This window comes from Anomaloglossus baeobatrachus, chromosome 4 (genome assembly GCF_048569485.1).
Source record: "Anomaloglossus baeobatrachus isolate aAnoBae1 chromosome 4, aAnoBae1.hap1, whole genome shotgun sequence".
Taxonomy (NCBI): domain Eukaryota; kingdom Metazoa; phylum Chordata; class Amphibia; order Anura; family Aromobatidae; genus Anomaloglossus; species Anomaloglossus baeobatrachus.
The window spans coordinates 224,816,167-224,828,922 of NC_134356.1; the positions used below are offsets into that span (position 1 = coordinate 224,816,167).

The window sequence follows — 12,756 nt, forward strand, 5'->3', positions numbered from 1 at the left end:
GGCGATATGACAGCGGGGTCACGTCGTAAGTGACGCACATCCGGCATCGTTTGATATATTGTAGCGTGTGACAGCTACGAGCGACAGTGAACGAGGAAAAATACTCACCTTATCGTTGCTCGTTGACACGTCGCTCATTTTCAAAAAGTCGTTTCTTCTGTGTGCCAGTTGTTCATCGTTCCCAGGGCAGCACACATCGCTCCGTGTGACACCCCGGGAATGATGAACACAGCTTACCTGCGTCCCGCCGGCGATGCAAAAGGAAGGAGGTGGGCGGGATTTTTACGTCCCTCTCATCTCCGCCTCTCCTCTGCTATTGGGCGGCCGCTGTGTGGGGGTACGATGGCACGATAGATCGTACCGTGTGACGCCCGCATAAGTGTCTCTCAGTTTTGTACGCTAGACAAAGTTCTAGGAACCCACTTTATAATGTTTTTCCCAGAAGACCATATTGGAAGGGAGTCAGATATCAAAACGCACAATGGTTGAGGCTTTTGCATCTTACATGTTTTGAAGTGAGTAAGGAAAGCAAATACGTTTAAAGGCCATTTCTGTACTAGAAAGTGACTATGAAGTTAGCGCAAGCAGCCTGCCAGACATAAGAACCCCAATGGCAAAATAGTTATGGCATTTATACACCTGTTGACAAATTTAAAATGTTAAATTACGTATAGCTAATGTGACATTTTAAAGTGGAGATTGCTTTATGATGAGCTAAAATGCCATTTTTCTCCTCTTCTGTTATGCTGACATTGGTTTTGTTCTTACTTTGCAGGAAGCTGTCTGGCTCTGGTGCAGCAGTCTGTAGAACGAATGGACCTTTCTAAGGTTCTGCCTCTTGGGAGACAGCACAGTTTATACAATAGTTTGGAAGTTGTCCTTAAAAATTTAGGTCACCTAATCAGCCCTTACTTACCTGAGATACTGCAGATTTTACTTTGCATGACTGCCACGGTGTCTCATATTCTAGAACAGAAGGAAAAGGTAAGTTTGCGATTGTGCATTCATAATCTCTATAGTTTTGTAAGCGAGCTTGGATCCCCAGCTGAAATGAGGGATGTGAGTTGTGGGATGTCACTCCTTGTTCTTGCTTCAAGGTCAAAGTCGAATGTTGTATAATCACAAGTCTTTTTAATACACGGGTCAGAAGTAAGCTTCTGCTCAAACGATGATCACGTTTCATTGTCTGATTCATTAATATCTGCGCAGATTTGATCTCCAACCTCTGTAACCCAGACGAGGGACACCATTTTGTGGTCTCCCAACCTTGATAATATCACTTCTTATATTTACTGCTTTAACTCTGAGTCTTGGTGAACATTGTCTCTCTCGGGTTACTGCACACATCCTGATTTTTCAATTAACAATATCTATTGGCAGGTAAGTGCACATTACTAAAGAGATGGATTACAGACTCCTGATAAAGTAAAATTACATTGTTAGTGACAATTGTGTGGCCGTTTAATTCATTTATTCTTACAATGCAGTTTTTATTGCAGAAAGTTTCTCAACCACCCTATTCATCAGAAACCACCCCAATAAGTATTTGGCACCAAGTGTTAAGTTTTGTTAACTGCAAATGGGCATTATTTCTTTGTCGCTCCATTGGGAGACCCAGACAATTGGGTGTATAGCTTCTGCCTCCGGAGGCCACACAAAGCATTACACTTAAAAGTGTAAACCCCTCCCCTCTGCCTATACACCTCCCCGTGCATCACGGGCTCCTCAGTTTTATTGCTTTGTGTTGAAGGAGGCACACATCCACGCAAGCTCCACATTTTAGTCAGCAGCAGCTGCTGACTATATCGGATGGAAGAAAAGTGGGCCCATAACAGGGCCCCCAGCATGCTCCCTTCTCACCCCACTCTGGTCGGCGGTGCTGTTAAGGTTGAGGTACCCATTGCGGGTACATAGGCAGGAGCCACATGCTGTTTTCCTTCCCCATCCCTTAGGGGCTCTGGGTGAAGTGGGATCCTAACCGGTCACCAGGCACTGGGACCGTGCTCCCTCCGCAGCCCCTGGGGGAATCTGCTGGACAGGAGACCGGGTATCATCAGGGACAAGGCCCTGCTACTCTGAGGTACTCTGTGTCCCCTTGGGGACGGCGCATAGAGCGCCTGTGAAATGGACACTGCAGCAGCTGCTGGGTGTGTTTGTGCGCCGGGACTGCCACGCTGACCGTGCTTGTTTGCCGGCCGCGCTTATAACTTTAGTCCCCGGCTTTTGCGGCCTAGTACCGCATATTCCTGCCCCCGGGCCTGCCAGTCAGGGGTAAGGGCGGGACGCTGCACTGGACGTCAGCGCTGAAGGCTGGAGCATACTTTGTATCCTCCTCCCCCCTCACTGAGCACCGTGGGGCACCAGATTCCCGCACTTTTACAGGCACGCCCACGGCTCCCTCCTCCTCTCAGAACGCCGGCAGCCATTGCTATCAGCACTTCAGACGCTGGAGAACTTCAGAGGGGAGACAACTCCGAGCTCCACAGCTCTGGGAGGCCCAGGCAGGGAATCTGGTGGTCACACAACCGCTGAGAGCGGTCGGTAAGCCGCACCTGTTACTAGGTGCTGGCCCCCCTGGGTGCCGAAGTGTATATTTATATGCTTATATTGTATACATTTACTCTGTACGGCCGCACTATTAACTTTTGGCTATATACCCTCACTGATTGCTCTAAGAGGAGACAACAGCATGTCGTCCGCAAAAAGCAAGGGTGCCAAGGCACAGGCTTACTTTGCAACCTGTACCTCATGTGCGGCAATGCTACCTGCAGGTTCCACCTACCCTCATTGTGTGCAATGCTCGGCCCCTGTGACACTCACTCAGCCGGAGTCTCAGCCACTGGTGGGACCCCCGGCCCAGGTGGAACCACCGGCCCCCACTGTCCAGGTGACAGGGACAGAGTTTGCAGTATTCGCTGACAAACTTTCTGAGTCTATGGATAGATGGTCTGCTAAGATACTAGAAGCTTTGCAGTCCAGACCTGTAACACAGGCCCCGGGCACTGTTGATTCATTGCCCCCAGGCCCACCTCGGTCGGAGCAGCAAAGTGCTCCTGGGTCGACTCATAGGTCCTACGGAGAGGACTCCGACACGGACCGCAGTCCCAGACCGACTAAGCGGGCTCGCTGGGAGCTTCCCTCGACTTCATCTCACTGTTCAGGGTCTCAGCATGAGGACTCTCTGGAAGATGAAGCGGATGTGGCAGATCAGGGCTCTGATCCTGACGCCGCGCTCAACCTTGATACGCCTGAAGGGGACGCCATAGTAAACGACCTTATAGCGTCCATCAATCAGGTGTTAGATCTTTCTCCTCCAGCACTTCCGAGTGAGGAGTCAGCTTCTCAGCAGGAGAAATTTCATTTTAGGTTTCCCAAACGTACACGGAGTGCGTTTCTTGATCACTCCGACTTCAAAGATGCAGTCCAGAAACACCGAGCTTTTCCGGATAAGCGCTTTACTAAGCGCCTTAATGACACACGTTATCCCTTCCCCCCTGACGTAGTCAAGGGTTGGGCTCAGTGTCCCAAGGTGGATCCTCCAGTCTCTAGACTGGCGGCTAGATCCATAGTTGCAGTGGCAGATGGTGCATCACTCAAGGATGCCACTGACAGGCAGATAGAGCTCCTGATGAAATCCATCTATGAGGCTATCGGCGCGTCCTTTGCTCCGGCATTTGCAGCCGTATGGGCACTCCAAGCTATCTCAGCTTGTCAGTCTGAGATTAATGCAGTCACACGGGCCGCTACTCCGCAGGTTGTGTCATTAACCTCTCAGGCGTCGGCGTTTGCGTCCTACGCCATGAATGCTGTACTGGACTCTGCGAGCCGTACAGCGGTAGCATCCGCCAATTCAGTGGCAGTCCGCAGGGCCATGTGGCTACGTGAATGGAAGGCAGACTCTGCTTCCAAAAAGTTTTTAACCGGTTTGCCGTTTTCTGGCGACCGCCTGTTTGGCGAGCAATTGGATGAAATCATTAAACAATCCAAGGGTAAGGACTCGTCCTTACCCCAGTCCAAACCTAACAGACCTCAACAACGGAAGGTACAATCGAGGTTTCGGTCCTTTCGGCCCTCAGGCAGGTCTCAATTCTCCTCGTCCAACAGGCCTCAAAAGGGTCAGAGGAACTCTGATTCGTGGCGGTCTAAGGCACGTCCTAAAAAGACCGCCGGAGGAACCGCTCCCAAAGCGGCCTCCTCATGACTTGCGGACTCCCCAAACCGCATCCTCGGTCGGTGGCAGGCTCTCCCGCTTTTGCGACGCCTGGTTCCCACATGTCCAAGACCGATGGGTGAGAGACATTCTGTCTCACGGTTACAGGATAGAGTTCAGTTCTCGTCCTCCGATTCGTTTCTTCAGAACATCTCCGCCCCCCGAGCGAGCCGATGCTCTTCTTCAGGCGGTGAACACTCTGAAGGCAGAAGGAGTGGTTATCCCTGTTCCCCCTCAGCAATGGGGTCACGGTTTTTACTATTGTTAGTAGTTTTTCGTTTGTGAACCCTCCCCACCACACCTATTGCCAATCCATACAATACGCATAAATAGCCTGGGTCTCAGCTTCCCATACACGGTAAGTTTTTTTTAACTGCATGAGAGGACACACACAAGCTAGGGACCCCAACGTAGAGAAATACTTTGGCGTAGTGTTGGGGCTCTATTGCATTGATCAATTCAGTAGCTAAATTTCTCTTGATTCATATGTTCATGGCAGTAATGCAGATTCCATTTTTCACATTTTCACTTTTACACATAGCTATTGGATTTTTCAAGTCAGTATTCACACAGCAGTTTCTGCTATTCCATGTATTCCCCTTACATAGTCACTGGTGTGCATACCTTATCTCCCCATAGTACGGTTTTTACTCCAACTTGTTTGTGGTACCAAAAAAGGACGGATCTTTCCGTCCCGTTCTGGACCTCAAACTGCTCAACAGACACGTGAAAACCAGGCGGTTCCGGATGGAATCTCTCCGCTCCGTCATCGCCTCGATGTCCCAAGGAGACTTCCTAGCCTCAATCGACATCAGGGATGCTTATCTCCACGTGCCGATTGCACCAGAGCATCAGCGCTTCCTGCGTTTCGCCATCGGGGACGAACTCCTTCAGTTCATGGCACTGCCTTTCGGCCTGGCAACAGCCCCACGGGTCTTCACCAAGGTCATGGCAACAGTGGTAGCAGTCCTACACTCTCAGGGACACTCAGTGATCCCTTACTTGGACGATCTTCTTGTCAAGGCCCCCTCTCGGGTGGCATGCCAACACAGCCTGAACATTGCTCTGGAGACTCTCCAGAGGTTCGGGTGGATCATCAATTTCCCAAAGTCAAAACTGACACCGACACAATCGCTGACATATCTCGGGATGGAGTTTCATACTCTCCCAGCGATAGTGAAACTTCCGCTGGACAAACAGCGATCACTACAGACAGGGGTGCAATCTCTCCTCCGAGCCCAGTCGCACCCCTTGAGACGCCTCATGCACTTCCTAGGGAAGATGGTGGCAGCAATGGAGGCAGTTCCATTTGCGCAGTTTCATCTGCGTCCACTTCAATGGGACATTCTCCGCAAATGGGACAGGAAATCGACGTCCCTCGACAGGAACGTCTCCCTTTCTCGGGCAGCCAAGGCCTCCCTTCAGTGGTGGCTTCTTCCCACTTCCTTGTCGAAGGGGAAATCGTTTCTGCCCCTATCCTGGGCTGTGGTCACGACGGACGCGAGTCTGTCAGGGTGGGGAGCGGTCTTCCTCCACCACAGGGCTCAGGGAACCTGGACTCCGACAGAGTCCTCCCTTCAGATCAATGTTCTGGAGATAAGGGCAGTGTATCTAGCCCTAAAGGCGTTCCATCCGTGGCTGGAAGGCAGGCGGATCCGAATTCAGTCGGACAACGCCACGGCGGTGGCATACATCAACCACCAAGGCGGCACACGCAGTCGCCAAGCCTTCCAGGAAGTTCGGCGGATTCTGCTGTGGGTGGAAGCCACAGCATCCACCATCTCCGCAGTTCACATCCCGGGCGTAGAAAACTGGGAAGCAGACTTTCTCAGTCGCCAGGGCATGGACGCAGGGGAATGGTCTCTTCACCCGGACGTGTTTCAAGAGATTTGTTGCCGCTGGGGGAAGCCGGATGTCGACCTAATGGCGTCCCGGCACAACAACAAGGTCTCGGCATTCATGGCACGGTCTCAAGATCACAGAGCGCTGGCGGCAGACGCATTAGTTCAGGATTGGTCGCAGTTTCGACTGCCTTATGTATTTCCTCCTCTGGCACTGCTGCCCAGAGTGTTACGCAAGATCAGGTCCGACTGCCGCCGCGCCATCCTCATCGCCCCAGACTGGCCGAGGAGGTCGTGGTACCCGGATCTGTGGCATCTCACGGTGGGTCAACCGTGGGCACTACCAGGCCGACCAGACTTGCTGTCTCAAGGGCTATTTTTCCATCTGAATTCTGCGGCCCTCAACCTGACTGTGTGGCCATTGAGTCCTGGATCCTAGCGTCTTCAGGGTTATCTCAAGAGGTCATTGCCACTATGAGACAGGCCAGGAAACCAACGTCAGCCAAGATCTACCACAGGACGTGGAGGATCTTCTTATCCTGGTGCTCTGATCAGGGTTTTATTCCCTGGCCATTTGCCTTGCCCACTTTTCTGTCCTTCCTTCAATCCGGAATGGAAAAGGGGTTGTCTCTCGGCTCTCTTAAGGGACAAGTCTCGGCGCTCTGTGTTTTTTCAAAAGCGTCTAGCAAGGCTTCCGCAGGTACGCACGTTCCTGCAGGGGGTTTGCCACATAGTCCCCCCTTACAAGCACCCGCTAGAACCCTGGGATCTGAACAGGGTGCTAATGGCTCTTCAGAAACCACCTTTCGAGCCAATGAGAGATATTTCTCTTTCTCGCCTCTCGCAGAAGGTGGTCTTCCTAGTGGCAGTCACATCACTTCGCAGAGTGTCTGAGCTAGCTGCACTGTCATGCAAAGCCCCCTTCCTGGTGTTTCACCAGGACAAGGTGGTTCTGCGTCCGGTTCCGGAATTTCTCCCTAAGGTGGTATCCCCTTTTCATCTCAATCAGGATATCTCCTTACCTTCTTTTTGTCCTCATCCAGTTCACCAATGTGAAAAGGATTTGCACTTGTTAGATCTTGTGAGAGCACTCCGGCTCTACATTTCTCGTACGGCGCCCCTGCGCCGCTCGGATGCGCTCTTTGTCCTTGTCGCTGGCCAGCGTAAAGGGTCGCAGGCTTCCAAGTCAACCTTGGCTCGGTGGATCAAGGAACCAATTCTTGAAGCCTACCGTTCTTCTGGGCTTCCGGTTCCTTCAGGACTGAAAGCCCATTCTACCAGAGCCGTGGGTGCGTCCTGGGCATTGCGGCACCAGGCTACGGCTCAGCAGGTGTGTCAGGCGGCTACCTGGTCGAGTCTGCACACTTTCACGAAACACTATCAGGTGCATACCTACGCTTCGGCAGATGCCAGCCTAGGTAGACGAGTCCTTACTTACCGTAAATTCCTTTTCTTCTAGCTCCTATTGGGAGACCCAGCACCCGCCCCTGTTCCCTTCGGGCTGTTGTTCTTTTGTGTACACATGTTGTTCATGTTGAATTGTTCTTTGGTTCATGGTTTAAGTTCTCCGAACATCCTTCGGATTGAATTTACCTTAGACCAATTTATAAGTTTCCTCCTTCCTGCTTTTGCACCAAAACTGAGGAGCCCGTGATGCACGGGGGGGTGTATAGGCAGAGGGGAGGGGTTTACACTTTTAAGTGTAATGCTTTGTGTGGCCTCCGGAGGCAGAAGCTATACACCCAATTGTCTGGGTCTCCCAATAGGAGCTAGAAGAAAAGGAATTTACGGTAAGTAAACAAAATTCCCTTCTTTCCCGGTATGACGTTGCCCAATCATAAACAGGCAGAAACACATAGGGGAAAAAGAACACACCCCCACCATAGCTCTGAGCAGGCTGCTTCTATATAGGATGCAATCATCTTTTGTTATTACTGCAGAGCGAATAAAAATTGCCATGAGCATGACCAACATAAGTGCGATTACTGACACATCTCTGCACTGGTAGTGTAGGAGGATGGTCAGGGGGTTAGTACAGCAGACCTGGCATTGCTGTGAGAAGAGAGCTGATAAAGGTTTTGTAATGTGACACAGTTAAACTCAGCTGCACTGTGTCCACTCCTCACTGACAACCGCAAGCTGATGTGAAAGCTGTTAATTATTTGTGTACTACTTCAAGCACTTTATAATCGTGTGCGAGGTTGGTAGAGCAGTAGATCGGGGACGTCTTTCATTACACTTCACACACTGAAGAACATGGGCTGAGATTGGGGGATGTGTTTTGTTTCTGCTCTGCGTTGCATCCTTTTTGATAGGTCAATCAACGTCATACAGAGGAAGAAGTACACGCCTCCAGTGAAAATTCTGAGAGCGCCCACTTGCACTTATCAAAAAATTACTCATTATGTGCCAATATCTTTGCAACGAAGAGGCAAAATAAAAAAAAACATATTTTTTATTCTGCTCTACAGCCATTTTTACTTTGCATACGAACAATAGTGGTGTTGAGACAGTATGTGTGTCTTTCACAAGCTAATACAGCAGTGCACAGCCCTCCTATTTTATACCCCCTGCAACCAATCATAACTGTATATATCCACCAATAAATACAATTATTATAGCAAACATATCCTAAAACATAATGCTATTAACCAATATCCCAGAGACACGTATATGTTCAAGATCCAGTGTGATTTTAATAAAAATGATATAAACTATACAATAAAAGATAGATAAGAATAGATCTGTGAGATGACCGTGACATGGGGACTGCATTGGTAAACCTGCTGGGCATGCTGAGAAAAAGTGGCCCTGATTGGTTAAGACTACAGTGCTAGGCTCTTCAGCATGCTATGCAGGGTGGCATTGGTCAGCAATAACATGTCTCTAAATCAATCAATATGTGCCCCCTCCATTTATGGTTTTAGAGAAAATATGCGGGTGTCCGGGGGGTTGCACATGCAGAGGATGCAGTGGTGTGCACACTTGGCATAGGTGGATGATGTACTACGTGAGTGTGTGTATGTATGCATGTGTGTGTGAATATATATGTGTGTGTATGTACAGTATAATATATACGGTGTGTGTGTATATATATATATATATATATATATATATATATATATATAATATATACACCGTATTTTTCGGACTATAAGACGCACCTGACCATAAGACGCACCCTGGTTTTAGAGGAGGAAAATAGGAAAATAAAATTTTAACCAAAAAATATGGTCATGACACACTGTTATGGGGCGAGGATCTGCTGCTGACACTGTTATGGGGTAATGTCCCCAAATTCTCTACTAAGGTACCCCATTCTGGTAAGGATCCTCCTGCCTTGTATATGATCCTTTTCATAATATACCCCCCATCCATCCTGCTCATAATATACCCCCCATCCATCCCGCTCATAATATACCCCCCATCCATCCTGCTCATGATATACCCCCCATCCATCCTGCTCATGATATACCCCCATCCATCCTGCTCATGTTATGCCCCCATCCATCCTGCTCATGAAATGCCCCCATCCATCCTGCTCATGATATGCCCCCATCCATCCTGCTCATGTTATGCCCCCATCCATCCTGCTCATGTTATGCCCCCATCCATCCTGCTCATGTTATGCCCCCATCCATCCTGCTCATGAAATGCCCCCATCCATCCTGCCCATGTTATGCCCCCATCCATCCTGCCCATGTTATGCCCCCATCCATCCTGCTCATGATATGCCCCCATCCATCCTGCTCATGATATGCCCCCATCCATCCTGCTCATGTTATGCCCCCATCCATCCTGCTCATGTTATGCCCCCATCCATCCTGCTCATGTTATGCCCCCATCCATCCTGCTCATGTTATGCCCCCATCCATCCTGCTCATGTTATGCCCCCATCCATCCTGCCCATGTTATGCCCCCATCCATCCTGCTCATGTTATGCCCCCATCCATCCTGCCCATGTTATGCCCCCATCCATCCTGCTCATGTTATGCCCCCATCCATCCTGCTCATGTTATGCCCCCATCCATCCTGCTCATGTTATGCCCCCATCCATCCTGCTCATGTTATGCCCCCATCCATCCTGCTCATGTTATGCCCCCATCCATCCTGCTCATGTTATTCCCCCATCCATGTATATGGCCTGTGGCACAGAAAAAAAAAATAAACGTTTATACTCACCTTTCCTCACTTCCTGAAGCACCGATCTCTGTCTCAGCTGCAGCGCAGGTGTGTGGAGCCGTCACCGTCTGCAGCATCGCGCGATGTCTTCCTGTCTGTGCCGGTCAGCTGAGCTGGTGGACACTAGCGGCGCGCACAGCGATGACGTCATCGCTGTGCGCGCCGCTAGTGTTGACCAGATCAGCTGACCGGCACAGACAGGAAGACATCGCGCGATGCTGCAGGGGGAAGGCTCCACACGCGGTGACGGGTGAGTATACTGATTCACTGCACCCCGCGCTGATAATGATGCACGGGGGGCAGTGAATACAGCCGCACATGATCACTCCAGGCTGTAGTTGCCAGGGGTGATCACGGCCGGCTGTTAATTATGCGCGCACCCCCCCGCCCATCACCCCGCCCACCTGTCAGCGCCGTGTTCGCTGAGAGATGATGGGCGGGAGGATGGGCGTGCATATGTAATGAGCGGGCCCACGTGGTCACGGCAGGCGCTGCTGCAGCCTGCTCGTGCTCCCGATGACCCGCTCCACCGCAGCACCCACATTCCCGGCCGCATCCCTATAGTCAGACCATAAGACGCACCCCCCACTTTCTCCCAACATTTGGGGGGAAAAAAGTGCGTCTTATGGTCCGAAAAATACGGTATATGTATATGTGTGTGTATGATATTTATATAATGTGTGTGTGTGTGTGTGTGTGTGTGTGTGTATGTGTACACATACACATTATAGCTGTGTGGTCTACTTTTGTACACAGCAGTGTTGTGTGCATAATGTGAGAATCCCTAACAGCGGCTGACTGTTAGCCTCTCTAGTCTAAAGCCGCCACCATATCCAGCTCCATAGAGCACTTTTATTGACCCTGTACTAATTTACAATACCTGGTAAGTTTTAATAGTTGGAAATATAATTTTCCTGTTTTCTGATGTCTAAAACTGGGTTTCATATTACAATATGAGCTCTATAGTTTGAAAAATAGAGTATCTGGCTCCCGAATCGTATGTTCTCACTTAAGACATCTGACTTTTCTGTCACCAAACATTTTCCCAAGGGAAGTTTTTATTTCAGCCCTGTTTGACACTGTTTATAGCCACACATTTCTCTGCCAATGCTAAAAGACCAAATTGGCCTTTATGTGAGCAATATTTAAAGATTGGATTGATGCACAAATGTTCCTGTTCTTAAGTTTTTGAAAAATGAATCTTGGTGACCTTTAGCACTGAAGAAAACCTCTACTTAGAAGTAGTTGCACATGTTTTTCTAAAACTGAACTTGACTTTTTTTTTTTCCCGTCAAGTAATCGCTTCACTTAAACTAGATGTTACTTGTTCACCAAACTTTTGTAAACATTATTATAAACAGCCTTACATTGAACAACATGTAATATCCGTACTAAGAATTGTTTAACTTTGTTTTTATAGCAGGTTTTCAGATTCAGTAACTTGTAGCTATGTGCCTCGTTTGCCAGGCAGTCATTTGTACAGTACATTTATCGCTTCATTAGACAGCAAGGTGTTAAAAGTTCAATAAGTTAAACACCACAGGCTTCAATCTGGGTAATGATTATGAAACTTTCTAATGCTAGATCAGGCAAAAAATGATTTAGTTAAATTTCCACTTGGTTTAGGGCAGGTCTCTGACCCCCAAGAGTCCAGATACTGGAAGATCTTAAACATCGTCATTCCGTTTACGACTTCTACGTACCTGTGAACTGAGGCTCTGCTAACGTGTGTGTGTGTGTGTGTATATATATATATATATATGTGTATGTATGTGTGTGTGTATGTATGTATATATATATATATATATATATATATATATATATATATTTAGTATATGTATGTGTGTATATATATCTATATAATAAAAAAATGTATGTGTGTATATATATATATATGGGTGTGGGGGTATAGTGCAGTGGTTAAAGGGAACCTGTCACCAGATTTGGTGACTGTAACCTGCAGCCACCACCAGTGAGCCGTTATATGCAGCATTCTAACATGCTGTATATAAGAGCCCAGGCCGCTGTGTAGACCGTAAAAATCACTTTATACTACTCTTTTAACAGGTGGTGCGGTGCAGACTGGTCAGATGGGTTTCTCCGTTCTCCGGTACCAGCGCCTCCTCTTTCGGCCATCTTTGTCCTTCTTTTTCTGAAGCCGGGGTGCATGACGTGTCCTATGTCATGCAGACTAGCTGGCCTTGAGGTCACACACAGGCTTCCTTTGATCTGCCCTGCTCAGTTCAGATCAAAGTATTGTAGTGCGCCTGTGCAGGACCTCAATGCCGGCTAGTGTGGATGACGTAGGACGCGTCATGCACCCAGGTTTCAGAAGGAGGAGGACAAAGATGGCCGAAAGAGGCGGCACTGGATCCTGAGAACGGAGACACCCATCCAACCAGTCTGCACCACACTGCCCGTTAAGTGAGTATTATAAAGTGAATTTTACATTCTACACAGCGGCCTGGGCTCTTATATACAGCATGTTTGTATGCTGTATATCAGAGCCCACTGGTGGTGGCC

The 12,756-nt window shown here is 48.9% G+C and overlaps 1 protein-coding gene across 2 annotated transcripts in view; it reads left to right on the plus strand.

The window, feature by feature from the left end:
* Nucleotides 1–12,756, plus strand: part of UTP20 (UTP20 small subunit processome component) — a 355,063-nt gene that overhangs the window by 190,787 nt on the left and 151,520 nt on the right. For both annotated transcript variants that reach the window (XM_075344692.1, XM_075344693.1), the window contains exon 27: nucleotides 776–984. In XM_075344692.1, coding sequence (XP_075200807.1) covers nucleotides 776–984 — 209 coding nt within the window. The remainder of the gene's footprint in view (nucleotides 1–775; nucleotides 985–12,756) is intronic.